The 24,035-nt window shown below is 43.0% G+C and overlaps 3 protein-coding genes across 6 annotated transcripts; 2 read left to right on the forward strand and 1 right to left on the reverse strand.

Annotated features, from left to right (window-relative positions):
* Positions 1-3,906: 3,906 nt before the first annotated feature.
* On the forward strand, positions 3,907-6,252 carry LOC136452058 (transcription factor TIP2-like). 2 transcript variants are annotated; one of them, XM_066452703.1, is made up of 4 exons: positions 3,907-4,039; positions 4,557-5,190; positions 5,323-5,763; positions 5,937-6,252. In XM_066452703.1, exons 2-4 carry the CDS (start codon positions 4,588-4,590, stop codon positions 6,006-6,008), a joined length of 1,116 nt encoding a protein of 371 aa, XP_066308800.1. In that variant the 5' UTR covers positions 3,907-4,039; positions 4,557-4,587; the 3' UTR covers positions 6,009-6,252. The 2 variants fall into 2 exon arrangements, with proteins under 2 accessions (XP_066308800.1, XP_066308801.1); XM_066452704.1 differs by lacking the exon at positions 3,907-4,039 and having other exon boundaries at positions 4,059-5,190.
* A 7,186-nt stretch (positions 6,253-13,438) lies between these two features.
* LOC136449872 (S-adenosylmethionine synthase 4-like) lies at positions 13,439-16,594 on the forward strand. Of its 2 annotated transcripts, none has more exons than XM_066450091.1 (2): positions 13,439-13,597; positions 15,198-16,594. In XM_066450091.1, the coding sequence occupies exons 1-2, from the start codon at positions 13,455-13,457 to the stop codon at positions 16,396-16,398; spliced, it is 1,344 nt and encodes a 447-aa protein (XP_066306188.1). In that variant the 5' UTR covers positions 13,439-13,454; the 3' UTR covers positions 16,399-16,594. The 2 variants fall into 2 exon arrangements, with proteins under 2 accessions (XP_066306188.1, XP_066306189.1); XM_066450092.1 differs by having other exon boundaries at positions 13,515-13,652.
* Positions 16,595-17,161: 567 nt separating this feature from the next.
* LOC136449870 (squamosa promoter-binding-like protein 1) lies at positions 17,162-23,289 on the reverse strand. Of its 2 annotated transcripts, XM_066450089.1 has the most exons (12): positions 22,993-23,289; positions 22,258-22,905; positions 20,827-21,008; positions 20,505-20,720; positions 20,347-20,414; positions 19,799-19,873; positions 19,582-19,689; positions 19,355-19,472; positions 19,116-19,257; positions 18,894-19,035; positions 18,207-18,824; positions 17,162-17,835 (listed from the first exon to the last, which is right to left on the reverse strand). In XM_066450089.1, exons 2-12 carry the CDS (start codon positions 22,770-22,772, stop codon positions 17,377-17,379), a joined length of 2,643 nt encoding a protein of 880 aa, XP_066306186.1. In that variant the 5' UTR covers positions 22,773-22,905; positions 22,993-23,289; the 3' UTR covers positions 17,162-17,376. The 2 variants fall into 2 exon arrangements, with proteins under 2 accessions (XP_066306186.1, XP_066306187.1); XM_066450090.1 differs by lacking the exons at positions 19,582-19,689; positions 19,799-19,873.
* Between the last annotated feature and the right edge of the window lie 746 nt (positions 23,290-24,035).

The following is a 24,035-nucleotide window of genomic DNA, read 5'->3' on the forward strand; positions in this document are numbered from 1 at the left end:
TCTTAGTGATGCCAACATTATTAAGTCTTATACATACAAGATATCCCGTAGCAACATGCGGAGAATCCATCTAGTTTATTTAGACGTGCATGTCAAATTCCTAGTTATTAGATTAATTGTTAAATATATTTTCATAATAAATATATTTGGAGATATACATATTGCTAATATTTTTTATAAATTTAGTAAAAGTTTGACTGACACATAATCCAATACGACACTTATTTGGGGACAAGGACGTATCATACAAATATCTTTATTTCCTTAGGTGCTTTTGTTTTTCATAAGCATTTTTAGGAGTTGGGAGATCAAAATGTAGTAACACTCGTAACTAAGAATTGTCATATTGTCACCACTAAAAAGTTTTAGATTAGGATGTGCATAGAAAACACTAAATAAATAATTGATTTAAACATTCTCTAAAATTTCCCAAGCTTATTTTGTTGTGAAATAATATAGGGCAAAATGTTATTTCTAAATTTTTAATTCAATTTGATTTATTTGTTGTGTTCATAGCGATTGTATTTATTTATTATGCTAAAAATGAATTTAATTTTTATAATTTATAAATAATAAAATTTCAAAATTTAGACTTCAAAACAAATTGAAATTAGGTCCTTGTTTTTGTTTCAAAAATAAATTTAATTTTACTTTACAATCTTTGCATAAATATGTTTTGAAAGAAAGTATAAAATATAATGAATTATTTTAAAAAAAACTAAGTATAAATTTAGTTCAAGATTATTGTTTTAAATTTAGTTCAAAATTGTTTAAAAACGATACTTAAGACAATGTAAAAATGTTTAGAAAAATGTGTTTCAAAATTTTGTTGCAAAGGTATTTGTAAATAAAATTTGAACTTTTAAGTAAGTTTGAAAAGTTATTATAGTTAAGTAGGTTGAAAACATGTTTGGAAACTGGTTTAGAAAAATATAAATGTTTTCGAACTTTATTTGGGATAAAATACTTTTATTTTTTAGCCAAACTCCTTCTCTTCTTCTATTTATTGGTTTCTTATTCGACCTGGGCCAAAACATCCCTACCGGCCCATTACACGTTGATGGGCAATTGCAGTCTAGCTCTACACGTTCACAAAACATTCAAAATGGCTTCGGAATTTCAATTTTCAACTAAACATGTTGCCGGCCGGCTATGCATGGCTGAAGACTGATGCAAGATATGGTCTTGTTCTTTGATCTCACGGGGTGTGATCACAGGTCAAACTCAAACCCCACTACCACTAACCTTTCCTGACTTATTCCAACGGCCATGCATGATGGAGCCTTTCTTGCAGAGAGGTGATGAGATCATACCATCATAGCTTGCCTCACCCCAAATAATACTTGAATTAGTACTAGTTTTTTTTGTTCTTCTTCTTTTCCTTCTTGACTCTGTCAAAGTCACAGCCGTTGGTCGTCGGAGATGATTGAAACCGCGGCAAAACCATGCATTTGTGTTGCCAAAACGACAGTGCTCGCCAATATGCTTCTTTGATATAAAAAAAGAAGAAGTAATGGAGTGGAAGCCATATATTGCTCAGGATATTTGTAGCATGTCCATGCATGTAGCAGTAGCAATCTCGGAAGGACAATGCAAGGGCCGAAAATCTCTAGCGTAAAGCTCACAAGAGGGCCTGCAAATCTGCAATGATAGACGACGTTGATCGATCAGAAATATGGTGAGGCAATGCCCTTATCCTCAGGCTGGTAGTACTACGTTGGAGGACGAGGCAAAAGCCTGGTGAGCATCGACCACATCTCACCAAGAAGAAGCATGCATGAATTGGTCAAAAAGCAAGCGCCGGGCCCGGAGTTGCGTTGGTCCAGGAATATTTGGTGATGCAATGGATCGATCGGTACAAATAATTTATGTGATGATATATATATGTTTGTTATTAATTTTCTCTACGTAATGGTAATTAGCTTAATCTGTACCAGAGTGTAAATGTGACGTCTGGATGGGGCTCGATCGTACGGGCGCTGATGAGGTGAGAGTGAGAAGATGGAAAAAGGCGTGAGCCAACCTCCGAGGGCACCGGTCTAACAGCTCGCGTGCCCGGTTAACATCGCATGATGATGCTCTTACAGTTTTCCTCTCTCTCCCCACCCTCCCCCCCCCCCCCCCCCCCCCCCCCCCCTCTCTCTCTCCAGTACACAGTGCACCGATGAATGATTACTCGGATCAGGTTCGTAGGAAAAGGGAGATCCTTGGACGTATTGTTGTCAGTTAGGGCCGGGCAATGTATACACGCCAGCCGTCTCAATACTAGGTTTTTTTGTTTTTATTAGATCGTGTGGATATATGAAATTAGCTATAGCTTGGTTCTGTACAATCTCAAAACCAACAGATTTAATTTCAACTGTCAAGATGCATCTTCGCGGGTGTTTGTAACGAGAGACTAAAGTTTAGTCCCTATCACATCAGACGTTTGGATGCTAATTAGGAGGACTAAATATGATCTAATTATAAAACTAATTGCACATATAGAGACGAATTTACGAGATGAATCTATTAAACCTAATTAATCGATCATTAACATAAGTTTATTGTAGCACCATATTGTCGAATCATGGACTAATTACGTTTAATAGTTTCATCTCACAAATTTGTCTTATATGTGCAATTAGTTTTATAATTAGTCTATGTTTAATACTTCAAATTAGTGTCCAAATATCTGATGTGACAGGGACTAAAAATTAGTCCCTAGAACTGAACAGCCGAGACTTTGCAAAGCATGGCAAACTAGCCTACTCTTACATATCTCACTTGCACATCAAAATTGCTCTTGGTTTAGATGCTCCGCGAAATTTAACATCAATTGTCGTGGATGATTATTGGCTCATCAATACAGGGGTTAAACAGAAGAAAAGTTCTTCTGAGGTGGCTGTGTGCCCTCTTTAGAGGAGCGAATGGTTATGTCGAAACTATCTGTAACATCTTTCTTAATTATATATGCAAATTTTATTTAGAGGCACATATTGGTTGATATTGTAGAGATTGTTGCAAAACAAGGCATAGTGAGAAGATATCACGATTCACGAAGGCATGCCATATGGCCATGTCATGGAGGTGGTGGCCATGGAGTTCTCTGCAATTGGTTTCACAGTACATGTAGGCTATGTGTTTGATGTTACTTGTCGTCCACCACGTTTTATTTTTGTTTATTATTATGCCATTCAAACTTTATGATTTTACATTAGGTAGTAGTATTTTGTAATGGTGGTAAGTGACGGTGGTTGTATGCATCATGGTGCAAAAAGAGCCTCAACGTTTTTCTTTATCTAAAGAAAAATCTCACTTGCACATAGTAAATTATTTACACTGTGGTAAATAATTAAACCTTAGACTTATAATTTCCTCGGAAATAACGAGCTACGTTTGGCTAGTTGGTATGTGAACAAAAACAAAACACTATGCAGCTCAATATGTTGCACTCAAATAAAGACAACACTAACACCTGCACCTAAACATCAACCAACTCGTAGGGGCTAAAATACAAGACACTGGTCCAATTAAGCTCAGTGATGATGCCCTTTTTGCGTAGTCATATCGATCTGCAGCTGGCTATAATCTCTCATGGTCTCCTCCCTTGGTAGGCAAGTAGTGGTGTACATACGCAAGGAAACCAAATCGTTGCATGTCGGTGTGGGTACATACATGGCCAATGCGAGGCCACCTTTCTGAATCCTGCATGAGCCTGTACCACTAGAATTGTCAGTGTGTGCGGTGTATGGCAGATTTTTGGTTCGCCAAGTGGGCCCTCCGGGGAGGAATCTCAGTAACAAACTGGCTCTTCCTTCTGAAAGGCAGCCCCGGCGATGTAGCTGTCGCTCTGCCGATCCACAAGGAGGGAACCAACAGCTGCTTTCTCCTACCAGGTTGCCCCCTTCTATATACCCGATCCCTCCCTCTTCTTCTCTCTACCCGGCCCTCCACTTCATATATATCGGCAAGAGCTATAACCAACCTCGCCAGCTTCCTTAGTTTAATCTTGCACTGCTTCAGTGCTAGTGTTGCTATCTCTTTTCTGAAGAAAAAGGTTTGGTACTCCTGTTAATGTGCGTCTTGCCTGTTCATTTGTTCTTTGGGCTAGCTAGCTATTATATTGCACCCTGTTGTGTTTTGTTTTTGGTTATTACTTAACTCGATCTCCTTAATTCCTTTCCCTACACAATCCAATTTTCGTCGACCAGATGAACTTTTGAATTTTTGATCGAAGTTGTTCTTCCCCAGCCCATCTCCTTGTATTTGCTTTCTGTTCGTTGGGTATAATCAGAAATGCAAGGCCCTTTCTAGCTAGGGCAAAGCTTCAACCACATGCATGTACTGAACTCATGATGCATTATATTCCATCTCAGCCAGTACTCATCCTTTTATTTGCTCACAGATCAGTCACTACACTTCCTTTTCGTTTCCTATGTCCGCAATCTTCTTCCTTTTCGTTTCCTCATGTCCGCAATCTTCTTCGTTTTAAGCTGTTTAGTTTCTCCCCATTTCTTGAATCATTATTGTTGGAACTTGATGTACTGATCTATATTTCTGTTTGTGTGTTTCAGTTCAGTGTGCAATTAAGCAGCAGGACGAGCGATGTATCACCCGCAGTGCGAGCTCCTGATGGCGCACGAAACCCCGGACCTGGACGCCGCCGGCCAGCCGCACCTCGCCGTCTCCGGCGTCGCGAGCAGCATCCCAGCAGAGCTGAGCTTCCACCTGCTCCACTCCCTGGACGCCGTGGCGGCGGTCAATAATTCCGTCACGCCGCAGTCCACCATCGACTACTTCCTCGGCGTCGGCGGTGTCGATCCTCACCAGCCGGCGCTGCAGTACGAGCCGCTGCCGCCCTCTGGGCACCACCAGCACACCATGAACATGCTGCGCGACTACTGCGGCAACGGCGGCGCCGGCCACTACACCACCGCCGAGCCGTACCTCCGCGGGACGAGGACCAGCGCCCTCGTGTTCGGGGCCGCCGAAGACGACGACTCGGCCGCTGCCTACATGCCAGGCGGGCCCTTTGTTGAGACCTCCCCGCCGCCACGGGCCACCGGCGGCAGGAAGCGGGGCAGGGCGCTGGGCGGTGGTTTCCATGCTGGGCTGGCCAACGGCGTCGAGAAGAAGGAGAAGCAGCGCCGGCAGCGGCTCACCGAGAAGTACACCGCCCTCATGCACCTCATACCCAACGTTACAAAGGTACAGCGTACTGGAGTATTTCTATTTGGTTGCTATCGGAACAAATTTCTTGACGAAACATCTCTTCTGTTCATCCACCTCAATTTACATTAATTCACGATTCTTGCTGTTTATTTTTTGGCACTGATGCAGCCTGATAGGGCGACGGTGATCTCGGACGCGATTGAGTACATCCAGGAGCTTGGGAGGACGGTGGAGGAGCTGACGCTGCTGGTGGAGAAGAAGCGTCGCCGGAGGGAGCTGCAGGGGGACGTCGTGGACGCGGCGCCCGCCGCTGTGGTGGTCGCCGCTGCCACCGGTGAGGCGGAGAGCTCGGAGGGCGAGGTGGCACCGCCGCCGCCGCCGGCCGTGCAGCGGCAGCAGATCCGGAGCACGTACATCCAGCGGCGGAGCAAGGACACGTCCGTGGACGTGCGGATCGTGGAGGAAGACGTGAACATCAAGCTCACCAAGCGCCGCCGCGATGGGTGCCTCGCGGCTGCGTCGCGCGCGCTGGACGGCCTCCGCCTTGACCTCGTCCACCTCTCCGGTGGCAAGATCGGTGACTGCCACATCTATATGTTCAACACTAAGGTACGTTAATTAGACGCCATCGATCTGTAATTCTGTATCCTGACGATTTCATGCATTACTTTTCCCGAGGTTTAAGTTCTTTGCTACTGTACCTACGTGCTCAAAAATTAATGCAATTTTCAGATGACAATATATACTTTTTCTCTTTAATTAATTTGTTCACTTTGATGCAGATTCACAAGGGTTCTTCAGTGTTTGCGAGTGCAGTGGCCAGTAGACTGATGGAAGTGGTGGACGAGTACTAGGCTACCACTTCAACTTCTAGCCTATACTGATGCCTGCTAGCTTCTACGTACTTCGTTGCTAGTAGCTACAGCGTTTCTTGGATGCAAGACTAGTTTAGTTGTTACGTTCTATCTTTGCTTCAACTTACTCTGCTTGATCTATGATCAACAATTAGAGACTGAGTTGTTCTAAAATATCAAGGTTGTTTTGGTCAGATTGAATAAATTGGCACACTGGCCCCTGTGAGATTACTATATTTATGTGTATTATTATTGGTCTATTTGTCGGTATTATTGGATTTTTTATCAAGAAATGATGTGATGACCATATATGCATATAGATAGGATGAGTAGGTTCACTTGCTTCAGTTCACCGGTATAATTCTCGATGCATCTGGTTAGGTGATCCTTTGGTCAGCTGTCAGCTTAATTCCACGCGATATATTGTCGTATTATAAGGGAAAACAACAATACGTAGCTTTTATTATGTTTTCCCCTAAAGCTTCATGACTGACTTTGTTATCATCTTTATTCTCTACAGTCTACAAGCTAATTTATACTGAACTCATAGAAAAAAATAGCAGGCCATAGCGGCGCTATGGCGGCCGGAGAGACACAACGCTAAGCTATTTCTATTTGTGCCACTATGCCAACTTTAACCGCTATTATGTGCTATAGCCCCGCTAATTGCATAGCTTTGGCATTGAAATAGCGGCGCTATTTCAGATTTTACCATCACTAATAGATTTTGACAATTTAATTTGTTATTTCCTACTTATCATTTGCTACTAATTTGGTATTTTGGATAATTAAACACTGAACTTTCATAAATCATGTTGTAATCTCATATTAGTAATGTTACCTAGACTTGTGTAACCTTAGAAACATTTTTTTGTTCATCGAATTTCATATTTACCATGTTTTTCATCAATTATTGGTGTTTTCATATTTTCTTTACAAAAACGCTAACTGTCATAGCGCCGCTATAGCACCACTATAGCCTATAGCCGTTGAAAAAAAGTTACCACTATTTTCAATAGCCCGCTATTTAAAACTATAATGAACTTGACAAGTACATTCTGGTTTGGATGGTTTTTTCTTACGAGAACAAAATTGTCTTCGGCCACCGTGACTACATACAATTTAGTTCTTACAATATTTCAGCTCAATAGGTGCTCAAAAAAGAGAACACAAAAAACAAATAATTAAAAGAAAAATCTTGTTGTTTCTCCATCTATTTTTGGCCAAACGTTCAACCTCTAATTCAACTGCAAAGCCAACTTCAACTAACCCCCATTTTTTTACAATTTGGCCCTTTTTTTAAAGAAAATTTATGTTTAGCCCCCTGAGAGACGTAAACTCATCTACGGACCCTGGGGGTCAGCGCTAGGACTCATGGCGTCGAGGTAACACGTCTCGGCGCCACAGATCTTGGCTTCGAGCTGCCTAGCCGAACACAGCAGGGCATCTTAGGTGACGTTGACGTGGCCGGTACCTCGGCGCCAGAATACATGGCGTCGAGGTCGGCACCACAGATCTTGGCGCCGAGCATGGATAACCGTGTGTGGCCGCCACAGCTCTCTCTCACGCTCTATCTCTCCCTCTCTCACGCTCTCTGTCTCTCCCTCTCGCCGTCGCCGCCAGTCAGCCCCGCCGTCGCCAGCGCCTCCTCCGCCGGCTGCCACCCGCTCCACCGCTCGCCGTCCCCCGCGCACCGGTCGCCTCCCTGTCCCTCTCCTCTCCTCCTCCTCTTTCGCCGCTGCTGTCAACGGTGCCTGCCACGCAGCGGCAGGCCGCGTCCGCCTCCGACGCGTCGTCCCCTCCTCCCCTCCGACGCAGCGGCACCGCCACCGGCACCAGAGGCACCGGTCGCCACCCCTGCCCCCGCCCCCGCCGCCCAGGTGCCCGCTAGCAGGCCACGTCTAGGTTCAGCATCATGTTTCTATGCGGTTGAGTTCCACCTGCCATACCGGGTTGCACGCCAATTTGGGTTGAGGTAGAAGTGGCCCGTGGAGCCGTTCTCGACGTCAATAGACTTGCACAAGTAAGCGTGTTTGAACTGTTGTATACTTTATTGAATATTATGACGTGCACACATGCCAAGTTCTGAATACAGTAAATGAGGTCATTGTCTTTTCTGGCGGCACTGATGGTCCAAATTGGGGACTACTCTGCAATTTTCTCAGCAGCCTATACATCACTTGTTATCTGCTTGTGCTCTCACAGTTGCAGCATGTGAGATGTTCAATGTTTGCACATGTAGCTCAAGTTTGGTTCTATAGTTCTAAATTTGTTATGCAAAGAGATCAGTGAAAAAATATCTGCATGATAGATTTTGAGTAGAGCATAGTGTTATACTGACAACAGGAATTTGCTATGTGGCCACACTACTAGGACAAACCAATCTTTTGAACGGGCCACATCCATGCGTTTGTTTTTTTAGTTTAATCACCTAAAGCATGTTAGGGTTAGTCGAAGGAACTATGTACCCTTGTTTGGCACATGCCATTTCATGTGCTTTGTTGTTTGCTTCAATTACCTAAGGCATGTTAGGTTTAGTTCAGGACCTCTGTACCCTAGTTTGGTACATGTTATCACATGCCATTTCATGTGTTGTGTGTGTTGAATTAGGTAATCCACTACTTCATTACATTTTATTTGCACTACATGAGCTCTTTTCACTATATATGCAATATTAAACTCAATATTATGACAACAAATAATGAAACCAACAACACTATGAAAGGTCCAATAATAGAGCACATTAATCAACATAACAACATTTGAAGTACATGACGATAAACTAAATAACGCAGAACATGCCCTAGGTACGTCCATACTTAAAGTGCATTACATGACAACATAATGTAAAGTCTAAGATTAGACAACATTGTTCATGAATAAACCATAGAACTAGCAAGTCATGAAGACTACTGAGTGCAATGAGGCCACTCTCCCTTCCTCTAGGCATTGTTGAAAGCTCTAGTTTGGTTTTGGTTAATTGATGAAACCCTAAGTGCTAACCTAGTTTATCAAGATAATTATGAGATAGGTAGCACTACTCCAAGTGATGAAGCAATGACGAAGATCATGACAATGGTGATAGCATGGTGATGATCAAATGCTTGAACTTGGAAAAGAAGAAAGAGAAAAACAAAAGGATCAAGGCAAAGGTATAAAATGTAGGAGCCATTTTGTTTTAGTGATCAAGACACTTAGTGAGTGTGATCACATTTAGGATAGATAGCCGTACTATTAAGAGGAGTGTAACTCGTATCGAAATGCGGTTATCAAAGTGCCACTAGATGCTCTAACTCATTGCATATGCATTTAGGATCTAGTGGAGTGCTAACACCCTTGAAAATATTTGTGAAAATATGCTAACACATGTGCACAAGGTGTTTGCAGGGTTGAGATGGGTTTGGGTCCCTCTCTCCCTCCCGCCGAGCTTGCGAGGCGGGATTCGGTGCTTTTAGAAAAATGAAATGTCTATTTTCTATTGCGCCGGATGCAAAATTCTTGGTGGTTGGCACATTTGAGCAAGGGTGAAGAAGTTAGAGTTGAAATGGAGTTGGTCGAAATGATGCTGGCGTCGGTCTACTGACCGGACGCTGGGTCACTCAGCGACCGGACGCTGAAAGGCTGCGTCCGGTCGAGCTGTCAGACGGCACAGTGGGTAGGGTTGAGCACCGGACGCTGGTCTGCGTCCGGTCAAGGTGGACCGGACGCGTCTGGTCGAAAAAACATGCCTCGGGGAGCTTACTGGAAACGACCGGATGCTGGGGCTTCAGCGTCCGGTCAGTTTTGACCGGAGCGTCCGGTCAGCTTCGTAGCCGTTGAAATCTGACGAACAGCGTTTGAAGCTGGTGACGCGTGACGTCCATCGGGCGATCGGACGCTGAGGGCCAGCATCCGGTCAGTATGACCGGAGCGTCCGGTCAGAGCGTGTTTTGCCCAGTGAAGGGGTACAACGACTCTATTTGATGGGGGCTCTATTTATAGCCCCATGGCCGGCTCAAGGGACAACTCTTGCACATTTTCATTGACATAGCATCCTTGTGAGCTTAGCCAAAGCTCTCCCACTTATCTCCATCATTGATCCATCATCATTGTGAGATTGGGAGAGAATCCAAGTGCATTGCTTGAGTGATTGCATCTAGTGGCACTTGGTATTCGTGTTGCGCTGTGGATTTCGCTTGTTTCTCTTGGTGGTTGCCACCACCTAGACGGTTGGAGCAGCGGTGGAGGATCGGCACGAGTTGGTGATTGTTCGTGGCCATCTCCGGTGATTGTAAGGGGAGTTGTACCTTCTCCGACGGAGTGCCGAAAGGTAACTCTAGTAAATTGCTCGTGTCATTGAGTTACCTCACTTGTGGGTCGGTTCTTGCGGTGTCCTATCGTGTGGACGAGGTTTGTGAAACACCTCTTAGCCGCCGAACCACCAAGTGTTGGTCGACACAACGGGGACTAGCATGTTGGCAAGCACGTGAACCTCGGGAGAAAAATCGGTTGTCTCTTGTCATTTGCATTCTCCCGGTGATTGGCTTGATCTTCATCTTGTGATTGGTTCATCCCCTACACGGCGGTATAATCACCCTACGTACTTGTTTACATTCTTACAAACTAGTTGATACAAGCTCTTTAGTGTAATTAGAATTGAGAGCTTGCTTTATTATTTACATTCATCTAGTTGAGCTCTTTGGAGTAGCAAGTTTGTGTGCCTAAGTAATCATTGCAACTAGAATTATTGGATAGGTGGCTTGCAACCCTTGTAGAGCTAGAGCAAGTTTGCATTTACGCTATTTGTCATACTAATCAAATTGCTCTAGTTAATTTGTAGATTTTTAAATAGGCTATTCACCCCCCCCTCTAGCCATATTAGGACCTTTCAATTGTGATTCTCCTCCATCGCTGCCATAACTAGGTAGAGGCAATGGGTCGAAGGCATTTCCGGTCATTCGACCATAACTACAATTGAACCAAATTTATTCTAAGAACCGAAAGCAATGAACATTAAACCATATACCTAGGGTTTTCTATTTGTTGCACATAAATGAAAACATAATATAACACGATGATAAGAGATTACCTTGGCTTACTAGCTTTACCACGCCTTGGCATCCTACCGTTACCTAATACAAAAAATAAAAAAAATCACTTCAAACATTAGGTAATAACGTATCTAGGGTTGCAAAATAGACGTAATATATACTAAATCAATGCGTAAAAAATGATAAGGGGAGAGAGGATACCTTGCTCGTGAAGATGTATGGATCAAATCCAAGTATCCAAGGTCAAATTCGTCGATTCAAGAGATTGGGCGGGTTAGGAAGAGGAAGAACCCAAAAGGTAGGAGAAAGAAATGAAAGCAGCCTCGACAAGGAAAACTTGGTCGTGGGTTTTGAATCCATGCTCGACGTCAGAGTGCGTGGCGCCGAGCTCGACGTCAAGATCTGTGGTGCCGAGCTCGGCGCCAAGATCTGTGGCGCCGACCTCGGCGCTATGTATTTTGGCGCCGAGGTACCGGCCACGTCAACGCCACCTAGCATGCCCTACTATGCTCGGCCAGGAACCTCGAAGCCAAGATATGTGACGCCGAGACGTGTTACCTCGGCGCCATGAGTCCTAGCGCCGACCCCCAGGGTCCAAAGATGAGTTTACGTCTCCCAGGGGGGCAAACGTATATTTTCTTTAAAAAAGGGTCAAATTATAAAAAAAATTAGGTCAACTAACCACTGCAATTTTGGAGAGCCTTTAGTTTATATTGTGCGTGGCCTCAATTTAAGCGGAACTGAGGAAAGTACGAGTGAGGACATAATTTTAGTTGGAAAATAGAATCTTACTAGGATTGCTAACGGGAGGCTTCAAAGGAGGCTCCACAAATATTCTCATCAAACACGCTAGAAAAAAGATAAATACCAAAGATCACCATAAAATTCTAAAACATTTGGCCTTTAATTTAGTAGGACTAAGCTCTAATCACATCACCAACAATAGCCATCGGATCAATTATTCTAAAAAAGTTACTCACATATGCCATTTAGAAAATAGAGACTAACTCCAAGATTTGCATCAGACACCATTGTCATTATCAAAAGATAATTAAAATAATTGCATAAATTTATATGAATTTACACATTTGTCGTATGAAAGATAGTGCAAAGTAACCTCTAGATTTACTTTTAAATTACACACACATCTACTTACTATTATAAAAAATAATATAAGTAATCCCTTTAATTTACATTTAAATTACTGACCTCTATCATCATAAGAAATGAAATAAAATATCCCTCAAATGTACATAGTGACACATACTCCCTCTCAAATTAGCCAATATCATTTTAATACTTTATAACAATATAATTTATATGTTGGTACTTTAAATTATTTTAATAATTCATTAGTACATATTGGCATTTTACTTTAAATTATTTTAATACTTCATGACAATATAATCTATAAGTTGGTGTACTTTAGATAATTTTATACATTTTGATTGGAACATTCCATGATGATGTATCAATATTAGTAAATTATTTTTTTATGAACAATACCAATACACATACAATTCTTCGACATAGCAAACACTACATGTTGTTGGTGGTTGTGTGTGTCTATTCTGGATTGGGATTAGTTGTATTTTGTATGTGAAAATAACAGAGGAGGTGGGAGTTTTGGTAATTCCAAAAATTATTAACAGAGACAAATGTCTTAATTAAGCCACATGCGTGTGTTAAAAACATTAATAGAGATGGACGTTCTAAATGTGTATCCTATGTTAATGAGATTAATAGAGGCCAGTATCCCAACCGCCTTTGGAAATGGTCTGCCTCTATAAATGGAAAACGCCTCTTCTAGTGTTGGCACGCATGAACCAAAGAAGAGAAAGAAGCAAGAAATATCATCCTGCCATAGACACACTAATAAACTATAATTGTCATGAGTGTCATAGGGAATAACAATACGAAATACTAGCGCTAGCCTGGTTTTCCAAGATTTTTTTTCTCAGTTTGCCTCCGTGTAGACTGTAGATACTTTTCCTTCTTTCTACTGAGATGAAAAGGCAGAGCACCTGCTAACATCGCTAGCAAAAAAAAAGCTGTTAGCTTAGTACTCTGGCTACTTGACTGCCAGGTCAGCGTACCATATAATACGATCGAAGCAGACGGTCAGTCGGGCCAGACGTGGAAAATCACCAAACCATGTTGGGCTCTCATGGAATGGGCCCTTTTAGGTTCGGTGACGAAACACCCACAGGCCACAGCCTATAGAGAGGGAGATGGGTTCCAACTCCACTCGCTCTTGCCGGGCCCGACCCAGCCAGTGCGACGCGACCGACCTTCACCCCCCTCGCCAGCTTAATACGGGTCGCTTCCTGCCACCCAACCTCCCCATCCGCCGTCCGATCCCATCCGGTGGACCGGGTCCAGGTCGACGCCCGGAACCCCGTCGCACCAGCTATAAATGGCGTTCGCGAGCACGATCACGCCCCTCTGGGTGACTGTGTCGGATCTACTGCTATTACTACGCCGTTTCCGTAGTAGCAGCGCCGTTCCGTTTCTGTCTTCCCCTCGCATCGCCGCCGCCGCCGCCGCCGCGAAGTTAAGGTGAGGAGCCGTGCTGCCCGTCTATGTCCTTCCTACTCCGGCGGTCCGGCCACCGGTACTATGCCTCTCGTTATTCTGTTATACTCTGCGAGAGATTGATTGGTTGTTGATTGTTTCTTTCCGCGTCTCCTGGGGTTTTGTCCCGTTCACTGAGCAACGCGTCCGCTTTTCCCGGAAACCAGCGGCACGTTCGGCTGGCTGGTTCATATCGTGTTCGGCTGGCTGGTTCATATCGTTGCGGGTTCGGGACTGGTTCGCGAAGAAGTACTTCTGACTTATTTATTTGAGAGAAAAATACTGTTCCGGCTAGAAATTTATAATCGTTTACGATTGGCCATAGCCAAACGAACATGCTGTAGATTAGCGGCTACCTTTTCTGCTCAATTTTTTTTTTTTTTTTTTGTCTATTAGCCGGGTTGATCACGAACGGGTAGGTTACAGCCAAGTCCTCTCTAATTGGTGGCCCAGATCTAGTCACCTGGCGTTGTTTCTTCTTGCGGCGGTCTTGGAAGGTTGTGTAGCCATTTCTCCTTGTAGTATAGTATCAAGTACTAGCATTGTAGGATCAGCGTCGATCAATGGTGAATGTGTGCTTCTATAGCGGAATCTTACTGTCGCGCACTGAAATTTTGCAACTTTGATTCTTCCGCACCTAGATAGGCGGGGTGGAAAGGTTCGTTTTTTATGCTTATTCGCTGCGTAGAATCTTGTCCATTGAAGAACAAAGCTGGTGATGGCTGACTCAGATGCTTGTACCATGTGGGATTGGCTTAGTCACAGACTGTTTCGTGTGAAGTCAAGTGGAGTCCAATGGGCCTCTTGTTGTTTCGTGGAATCTTGTGTTAACTCGTGTAAATTTATAGTTGTCTTTTCTAGCAGATTCAAGTAGTAGTAGTATTTAGCATATTTCTTAAGTTTTCCACTGTTGAGTAGGTTCAATTCTGAGCAGCAATTGGCTTATAAGCCGTACTTTTTCAGCCAAGGAATAATATTTTTCTCTCACAACAAATCAGCCAACAATACTTTCAGCCATGGTTTATCAGCCAAGCGAACAGGGCAATTGACTTGGACACATTTTCAATGTGATCGGTAATTTTAAATGGTGTTATTGATGAACAAGTCATTGGATTTTGTATATTTGCCTTGTTTGAGACTTTGAATAACTTATTTCCAGATTCTGTTCGTTTGTTTGCTAGCAGTTCTTTTTAGCGCTGTTTTATTTTTGTCCTTTGTGATTCCTACATAGCATCTTCTGCAACTGAATTCCTTGGATTGTACTAAAGTTTGGACAGGACAATTCTGTTCGTTGAAATGAAATTTCAAGTCATATGGTTTGGTCAGTTAGGTTCTATACAGATAGTACCTCATCTTGAGATCTGTACCATATCAGAAAAGCTCATCTGCTTGTATATTCAGCAGTTTTCTTATCCTTCATTGATTTGAATCAGTTCTATTTGAAACTAATGTAGATTTATGCCACTTATCAAATATGTCCACTCAAAGAAGCCATTGGAATTTTCTTGAAGTCTGAATCTGGATAAGTTTCCAGGTACTGTGTTTCTTCTGACTTCTGAGTTGTGCATGCTACCATGTTATGCAGGTCCACGAAGATGGCTGAACTTGACACGTTCCTTTTCACATCCGAGTCCGTCAATGAAGGCCATCCTGATAAGCTCTGTGACCAGATATCTGATGCAGTGCTTGATGCATGCCTCGCTGAAGACCCTGACAGCAAGGTTGCTTGTGAGACCTGCACCAAGACTAACATGGTCATGGTCTTTGGTGAGATCACTACCAAAGCCAATGTTGACTATGAGAAGATTGTCAGGGATACTTGCCGTGGGATTGGCTTTGTGTCCAATGATGTAGGGCTGGATGCTGACCACTGCAAGGTGCTTGTCAACATTGAACAGCAGTCACCTGATATTGCACAGGGTGTTCATGGTCACTTCACCAAGCGTCCTGAGGAGATTGGTGCTGGCGACCAGGGGCACATGTTTGGATATGCAACTGACGAGACCCCTGAAATGATGCCCCTGAGCCATGTTCTTGCAACCAAGCTTGGTGCTCGCCTAACCGAGGTCCGCAAGAATGGGACCTGCCCATGGCTGAGGCCTGATGGGAAGACCCAGGTGACTGTTGAGTACCATAACAACAATGGTGCCGTGGTCCCTATTCGTGTCCACACTGTGCTCATCTCTACCCAGCATGACGAGACTGTTACCAATGATGAAATTGCTGCTGATCTGAAGGAACATGTCATTAAGCCTGTCATTCCAGAGCAGTACCTTGATGAGAAGACCATTTTCCATCTCAATCCATCAGGTCGCTTTGTCATTGGTGGACCTCATGGTGACGCAGGTCTTACTGGCAGGAAGATCATCATTGACACTTATGGAGGCTGGGGTGCCCACGGTGGTGGTGCTTTCTCTGGCAAGGACCCAACCAAGGTTGACCGCAGTGGAGCCTATATTGCAAGGCAGGTGGCCAAGAGCATTGTGGCCAGTGGTCTTGCCCGCCGTTGCATTGTCCAAGTGTCGTATGCCATTGGTGTGCCTGAACCGCTGTCAGTGTTTATTGACACATATGGGACAGGCAAGATCCCTGACAAGGAGATTCTGAAGATTGTGCTGGAGAACTTTGACTTCAGGCCAGGGATGATCATCATCGACCTTGATCTGAAGAGAGGTGGGAATGGCCGTTATCTCAAGACGGCGGCGTATGGGCACTTTGGCAGGGATGACCCGGACTTCACCTGGGAGCTTGTGAAGCCCCTCAAGTGGGAGAATCCTTCTGCCTGATCAAAAACTTGCAGCCAGCTCTACATTGGAACCTTTTTTTTATCTATATAAAGTTGCAGTGTTACTTTTGATACCAGTCTACCTGTCACTACATGTTATCTCACTTCCCCACTCACTGCTCGAGTAGAAAGTGTGTAAGACCTTATGCATACTGTTTATCTCTTCAACAAGCTTGTGTTGTGGGGTTTGTGATGCCTTTTCTTTTCGTTGTCATGTAATGTCGGTCGAGCCAAAGATGGGAGAGTACCGGAGACATGAAACATCCTACGCCCTTGTACGCACAGGTGGTGACCGTCTTCTGATTGGGCACTTCTGAGTTCTGACCAGCTTTCTGGTGGTCTGAAACAATTAATATGTTCTTATAAAAAACTAATGCCATTTGCTTGGTCCATTGATGAAGGGCGGGCCTGATGTAATCGGTAGTCTTACCGTCTGTGACTGGAAGATTCCGGGTTTGAGTCACGGAAGATTCCGGGTTTGAGTCGCGGTCTCCTTGCATTGCACAGGCGATGGTAAGACTTACCACTGACACCATTCCCCAGACCTCGCACAGAGCAGGAGCTCTCCACACTGAGTACGCTCTTGGTCCACTGATAAACGGCATTAATTACTGTTACAGACGATAATTAACGGGACAGGTTATTCGAGAAAAAAAAAGGAACAGGTGAGAATTTGGTTACCTACTACCTGCCATTCTCAGCTACATCCCCCAACCCAAAAAAAAAACAGAATGCAGAAGTAAAAGGTTTTCTTCCTCTCAATGGATACAAGTAAAAGCTTTACCTCAGTCAGGATGCAAATGCAATATTGGAGTTACAAGCTAGGCAAGTTAGAGCACTTCACAGGTTATATTGTAACAAAAATTTCAATTTAGACATTTTAGTCTAAGAAACATGTACATTACTAGAATCTAGCTTCGCTCAGCGCAAACATCTTCATCATACACTGATACAATTGGGCTGGCTCTTGTGCAGTCTATCAATTGGGGCCCCAACGTATATGGTCCCAGAGGAAAGGCCTCATACAAGCAACTTGTGGCGGGCTCTTCATGAGCAATCCCACGCAGACACAGACGGCAGCAATGGCGACCAAGGAAAGCATCGCAGGCCTATTAGACAAAAACCTATTTGTCCGGGGATGGAAAAATGCAAGCTGCTGGACCTGCTGGACACATTGTCTGCAGCTCGATGTTTGGTTGATGCTTGGTTGTTTCTCCACACCAAATGTGATTTGATCGGCAGACTTCAATCCGCTAGCATGCTTTCCGACAGTATCAATTGTGGTGGGGATGGTAACCGAGACATGATCTCTGCTCACCCTTCTGTCAATTTTGTCCTGTACCATTTGAATATAGGATACGTGGCCTCTCTGTCGAGCATATTCCTCAGGAGTGAAGCCAGTGGCGTCACGAGCATTCTTCCACGCTTTGATTCCCAACTGAGGCATTTAGGCAGAAAGAAGCCAGACAGCAATTTTTTCAGTGCTTGCACAAATTCTCAAAAGTAAACAGAAAAGTTTTAAGGTAATTTTTTTTATTCATACACCTTACGCAGAACTCTGATGTGATATTATATACCCTACACGATCTATTCGACAATCAATGTAACACACAAACCATGTTTTGGTGGAAGTCCTTTTTTTTTTGAGAAGTACATAATGCATTTCGGATGAAAATGTTTCATGTGCAGACTTAGGTTCTTACAATAAATGGTGGTCTTAGCTTTTATTTTAAATGTGGTACACTAAGAATCAGAAATCTGCTACTCAGTGATGCTACAGTTAAGAACATGATAATTTAGAGTAGTTACCTGCTGAGGATCATCAGTTAAAGCATCTAAAACACCAGTAGCATCACTGATTGTGGCTGCAATATGAAGAGGTGTAATATTTGACAGTCCTGTCATCGCAGGAGTGAACAAGAACTGAACTGGAGCACCGTCTCCACTGCCCACTGGAGCATAATTTGTTGCTGTGTATCTTAATAGACATTCAACTAAAGGCTTTGAGCGTTTCCTGACAGCAGTAAGCAACAGATTTTCTCCCAAGGCAAATTCAATTGGTGACAGGACATCTAGATCAATATCACCCTGGAACATGGTGTTCAGAAGCTTCCTTACAACAGCACACCATTCATGATCAATTGCAAAGGATAGCAGCCATCTAAATCTTGCAACAGGGAAACGGTCTGGACAATACTGTGGCTGCTCAGACGTAGCTCGCGCGTGGCTCCTTTGAAGGAGCCATCCGATTTCATGCAAAAAATGTAACGACCGACTGCGATAAGCCATCAGATCATCTATTCTTTCCGAGGTTTCATCAAATGAAATTAAATTCAATCCATGCTCCAACGTCCGAATTTCAGAACATACATCATTGTCGGTGACAACAAAGGGAACAGAAAGGCTGCTTTGATCATAATCTTCAACCTGAAAAGGGAGTCAAGTCTGTAATGTGAACAAAAAATGAGGACATAAAAAAATACACGAACCATGCACCTCTATGAATCCTCTTCCACTTGTACAAGGAAAGGAACATGAGAAGGTTAGGCATTGAGGGCCTTGCTGCATAGTTGAATCTTCAAGTAGCATTTGTGTCTCTTCTTGAATTAAATATTTTTCACCAAACACACAAAGTAATCTAAAACAAAATTCAGATTTATCAGTTCACACAAGTTGGTTTAGACGAGACATTTAAATGTGAAAAAAAGAGATACATACTTTGTGGTTGGCTGAACTATATTGAAACCTCGCACAGAGAATTTTACAGATGAAGAATAAGCAACTGCAATAGGAGTTACACAGAGTCTCTGAAGCTTGTCACCAATTACCGGTTGCCAGGGAGATGCAAACATAAGACTACCTACCAAAAATAAGGAAAGAAAGACAAATGAAGCTGGTCTTCGAATATATGAAAAGAGAAGGAAGCAGAATAATGACTACAGATAAGACGAACGGACCATTGCAACTCAGTGTTAGGCAGTCCTGTACCCTAGCATACAACCATCCTTTTCTCCAAAGTCCATCATTGGATAAGCTAAGAAGCTTTTCTATCCAAGAAGCTGGATCATCATCAAGCTTTAATAGAAAAGGAAAATAAGAGTAAGTAAGCGATTTGCTTCTGCACCATATACTATAAAGAAAACAAATACATATCTAAGTCGCAGTTAATGTAGTGCAATACTACCTCATCCCACATCCAATTAGGGAGGCGAAGGTAAATAGTTAGAATAACACAACCAGGCCTAATATAGCTTTCCATATCAGTTGGATAATGAGACAACCAGTTTTTAATCTGTAAATTCAAACCATTTAATGAACGATTTTGCATTAGCAACATAAAATCTTCACACTGATAAAGTTGTTAGAGAAACATGATTCCAGTTTGTAACATGATAAATGACCTGTTCCCGTAGATCTACAGGAAAATCTTTCGGCTCTTTTCCAAAGAGCTTGAACACAATTTTATCTGTTCGGCTCTGCAAATGTTATGTGCATAAGAGGTATTGGGCTAAGTAGGAATCAAACATCAGAAATACATCTTGGAGAATCAATCTAAAAATTTCAGAGTAACTTTCAGAAAATTATACTAAAATTGGAAAACCTGTTGCAAAACTATACTTTTAGAAATCACTTTCACAAAACTATACTTCTATTGTCAAATAGCATCATCAAATCATACATTTGCGCTCAATTCGTACTGGAAAAATACACTTTTTAACAGCTAAAAATTGTAGTTTTGTGATATTGAATGGCAATAACTGTGTAGTTTTGTGATTCAGCTGGACAATAGAAATGTAGTTTCACGAAGTTGCTTCTCAAAAATATACTTGAGAGTTGAGACATAGATTGACAATGAAAGTGTAGTTTTTTTAGACTGGTTTGCAAAAGGTGCAGTTTTGCGATGTCTGTTCAAGATTATTGTAGTTTACGAAATTTACTAAAAATTTACCTCAGCTTCTTCAGTGCAAGCATCATTCAAATCAAAATCCTGTACTCGCCTTTTCACTGGAGGCTCTTCTGAGAAAACAAGTTATTCAAATCATTTTCTTTTATAACTTTGGTATTTGTCACGCTAAACAGCATCAAGTAAATGATAAAATGTTTTACCTGCTAATGATTCCCTCCTGATAGGAGTTGATCGTATAATTTGCTCATGCACAATAGAACCATTTGCAGCATTATTACCAGCATTTGCCGATATTGAATTTGAATTTGCATTCTTTAGAATATCTTGATATGACTGTGTGCTAGCAATAGCAGCAAGGTTCTTCAAAATGTTAACCAAAGAATTAGGATGATTGATTTGCTCAGAAGAGCTACCAGCTGCCATCCACACAAGCACACAGTTAGAATGACTATGTCTGGAACTCTGGATTGCATGTGGTTTGAGATATTTGCATCTAAAATTGCTAATTGAAGGAGAACTTACGCTCTAGCCCAGAAAGTTGTTTTAACAGAAGGAATATGGTGCTACTTAGGGATTGATTTTCATTCATGGAATTCCCATTCACAGCAGCTTGTGGTTGAACTTTCCTTCTCCTTCCATTATGTTTTGCTAGACGCGAGCGGCAGCTCTTCTTCCCTTCATCAAATTCTTGAAGAAGGTGAAACCTATCATGGCATACAGAATAGTTACTTTCTTCAGCTGATGAGCAAATGAAAGGAAATGAGAAATGCTTGCAATATTAAAATATGGATTCCATGTTTGATGCTAAACTCAAGATCATGATAAGCTGCTAAACTCAAGATGTATGTAGAAGAAAGAACCATGATTGTTTTTTTTTTTCTTCTACGTACATTTAGCAGCTTCTCATGATGTTACAACTTACAAGAGAATTATATAGCACTGCCTAGAGCAACACCAAACTTCAATTTTGCAGCCTATCATGATGTTACAACTTACAAGGGAATTGTATAGCAATGACTAGAGCAAATGGCCTCTCATTAATCAAACGAGTCAACACCACTCTATTGATATCCCCAGCAATTTCATTGAATTATCTATGTGCTCTTGTCTCTGATATATAGAGGTGAGAAATTATGATAACACATCATTAAATGAACCTTTAGCTATATATTCCTTACCCAAATGCCGATCAACTGAAACCATCACTTCAACAACTCCCTACAAATTTTTGAGTCTACTGTTTTAGACTTGATGTAAGGATATTAAGAAAAGTGCACAAACCTCTACTAAAAGTACATCCTTAATTTAGTGTCTTCTCAACTAACTATTTGCGGCCAATGAACTAGAGACATATAGCTGTCTCTACATGGAATCCTAGAACGACAAACAAGAAAGAATACTTTTCACAAGTAAAACACAAACAAACGAAAAACGGAGGTGGTAACATCGAAGCAGAAGAATATCTTTCTTCAATAACAAAAGGTATTCTAATAGTAGCAGAAGATAAAAATATGAGATAATCATAGAATGATATTGTACCGATAGCAATAGCACAGATCAAGGTAAAAGCACTTTTATATTATACTAACTAGTATTATGTGTGGGGGCATAAGCATTCCTCAAGGTACATGATCAGCATCACCTAGAGTTCTACCAAGCACAAAAATCAGCTTGGAATTTCTCAAGATAATAATCAGCATGAACTGGGTTCCTTTCATGGGGCATAAAACTAATATGTTCAGTATTTCTCAAGGTTAAATGATCAGCAATTCATTTGTGTTGTGTGTTTGACACCCGGGTAATGTGTCCTGGTGTGTTTTTTTTCCCTCTTTTCTTTGCCGCTTTGGGTTTTTGTACTGGATCAATCTTTCTTTTCTTTCTCCAATACAAAGATGCGCGGGAGAAAAAAAAATGATCAGCAATTGTAATCTCACAACGAAATTGGTGGCCAACCTGCTGCACTGCTGACAGAACCGATGCTCTACATTCTTGATGCAGACCACAGTCGTCCTGGTATGGGCTTCACACACCTTGTGCCTCTTATGGTAGTCCCTGGCACCGCTGAGATCGGCGTGGCAGCCGTCAACCTGACAAGTGGTGCTCGAACTGGCACCTTTCCTGGGTCTCTCCTCCTCCTCACTGCTCCGCCCTCTCTGAACAGACACCACGTGATTGTTGTCCCCATCGGCTACCGCAGAATTGCTGCAGCCGGCGCTGCCGTCCTCCACTGGCGAGAGCCGCCGCCTCTTGTCAACGACGACGCCGAAATCGATCTCCCCCTGAGCTCGGCTCAGCTCCCTGATGCTGCACTCGGACGGCGCGGCGGCCGCCGGCGTGGCCAGGAACAGGTTGGTGTCCCACCTCCAGTCGTTCAAATTCCAGTCGAGGCTCTTGTTCCTGTTCCCACCGGTCATTCTGGCCGCACTGGCTTGGTCGCCGCTCTCTTTCCACAGGAAACCGGCTTCCATTTCCACTGCCTTCCCCTCCTCCCTGTCGCCCCTCTTGCTCTTCCTTTGCTGCTCTTTTGAGGGGAATTGATCCTCCTGTTGTTGGCACGTATGACAAGAATCCAAAGATCCCTGAATTCAACTACATCCCAGACTACAGACGAAACAAACAGAGAGAATTACCAACCTTGGATTGGGACAAATCCTGAAACTAATGAAGAGGACAAGAACCAAGAAGTACCTTAGCTCGGGCCCGGCGGCTATAACGATGCCGTGGTTATCCAAGGGAAGCAACGCCCTTGAACTGAAAGGCGAGAAATGATTGAAGAAATGGAGATGGAGTAGTAGCTCATGGAGAGAGCCGAGTCAAGAATTGGGTGCCGTGCGTTAGGACCGATTGGGGATGGGGCTGCTACTACTACTTTTCGTCTCCCGGATCCTGCAGCGGCGGCTCGCGGTGGAACGGGGGGCGAAGTATCCTGGGGAGGCAGGGCCCTTGGCCCCCGGCATATTCACTTATTCACACCACCGCCGCCTCTTTTTCATCACGCCTGTCTGAAGGCTTTCCCTGATGCTATACTTTTACTTAGGGCACTCACAATGCAGACTCTACTACAGAGTCTAAGTCTATTTATTACCCTTTTATTTATTATACTTTGCTGATGTGGCAGTCTATTTATTAAAGAGAGAGGGAGAAAAAACTAGACTCCAAGTCTTATTTAGACTCCAAGTCTACGATATCTTCGAGGTAATAAATGACTTAGACTCTATGGCAGAGTCTGCATTGTGAGTGCCCTTATAGCTCAGGTGCTTTACAGAATCGAATAAAAAAAAATAGACGCTCTGTATATATGTTTGGAGAGAAAACGTGATTCATGCTAAAAAAAGAAGAGAGAGAAAATAAAGCTAAGGCATAATGAAAACAAAAAATTTTCTATGCAAACCATAAATAATGATAGTTTGTATTATGTAAATAGTAGTCTTAACGTTTTCTAATCTATCCTTATTTATACCAGTAGAGCGTTCGTCTCCATTCGTGGTCTCTTTGTCCGGCGCTCGGACAGCGACGCCACGGCCAAGGGTCCGGTTGCCGGTTGGAACTTGGAAGAGCAGGATGACCTGCTGACGCAGGGCGGCGATTCCCTCGTTTCCGTGACGCTGGGCGGTCGGCCCCACGACCGAGGCTGCGCTGCAGGCCTTTTCGTCTCTGCATGTTCATCAGGCGACTGAAATTGGACATACTATGTGATTTTTTTCTAGGTAATAAAGAAATGAAAACGTACG

Source organism: Miscanthus floridulus, chromosome 5 (assembly GCF_019320115.1).
Source record: "Miscanthus floridulus cultivar M001 chromosome 5, ASM1932011v1, whole genome shotgun sequence".
NCBI classification, from domain to species: Eukaryota; Viridiplantae; Streptophyta; class Magnoliopsida; order Poales; family Poaceae; genus Miscanthus; species Miscanthus floridulus.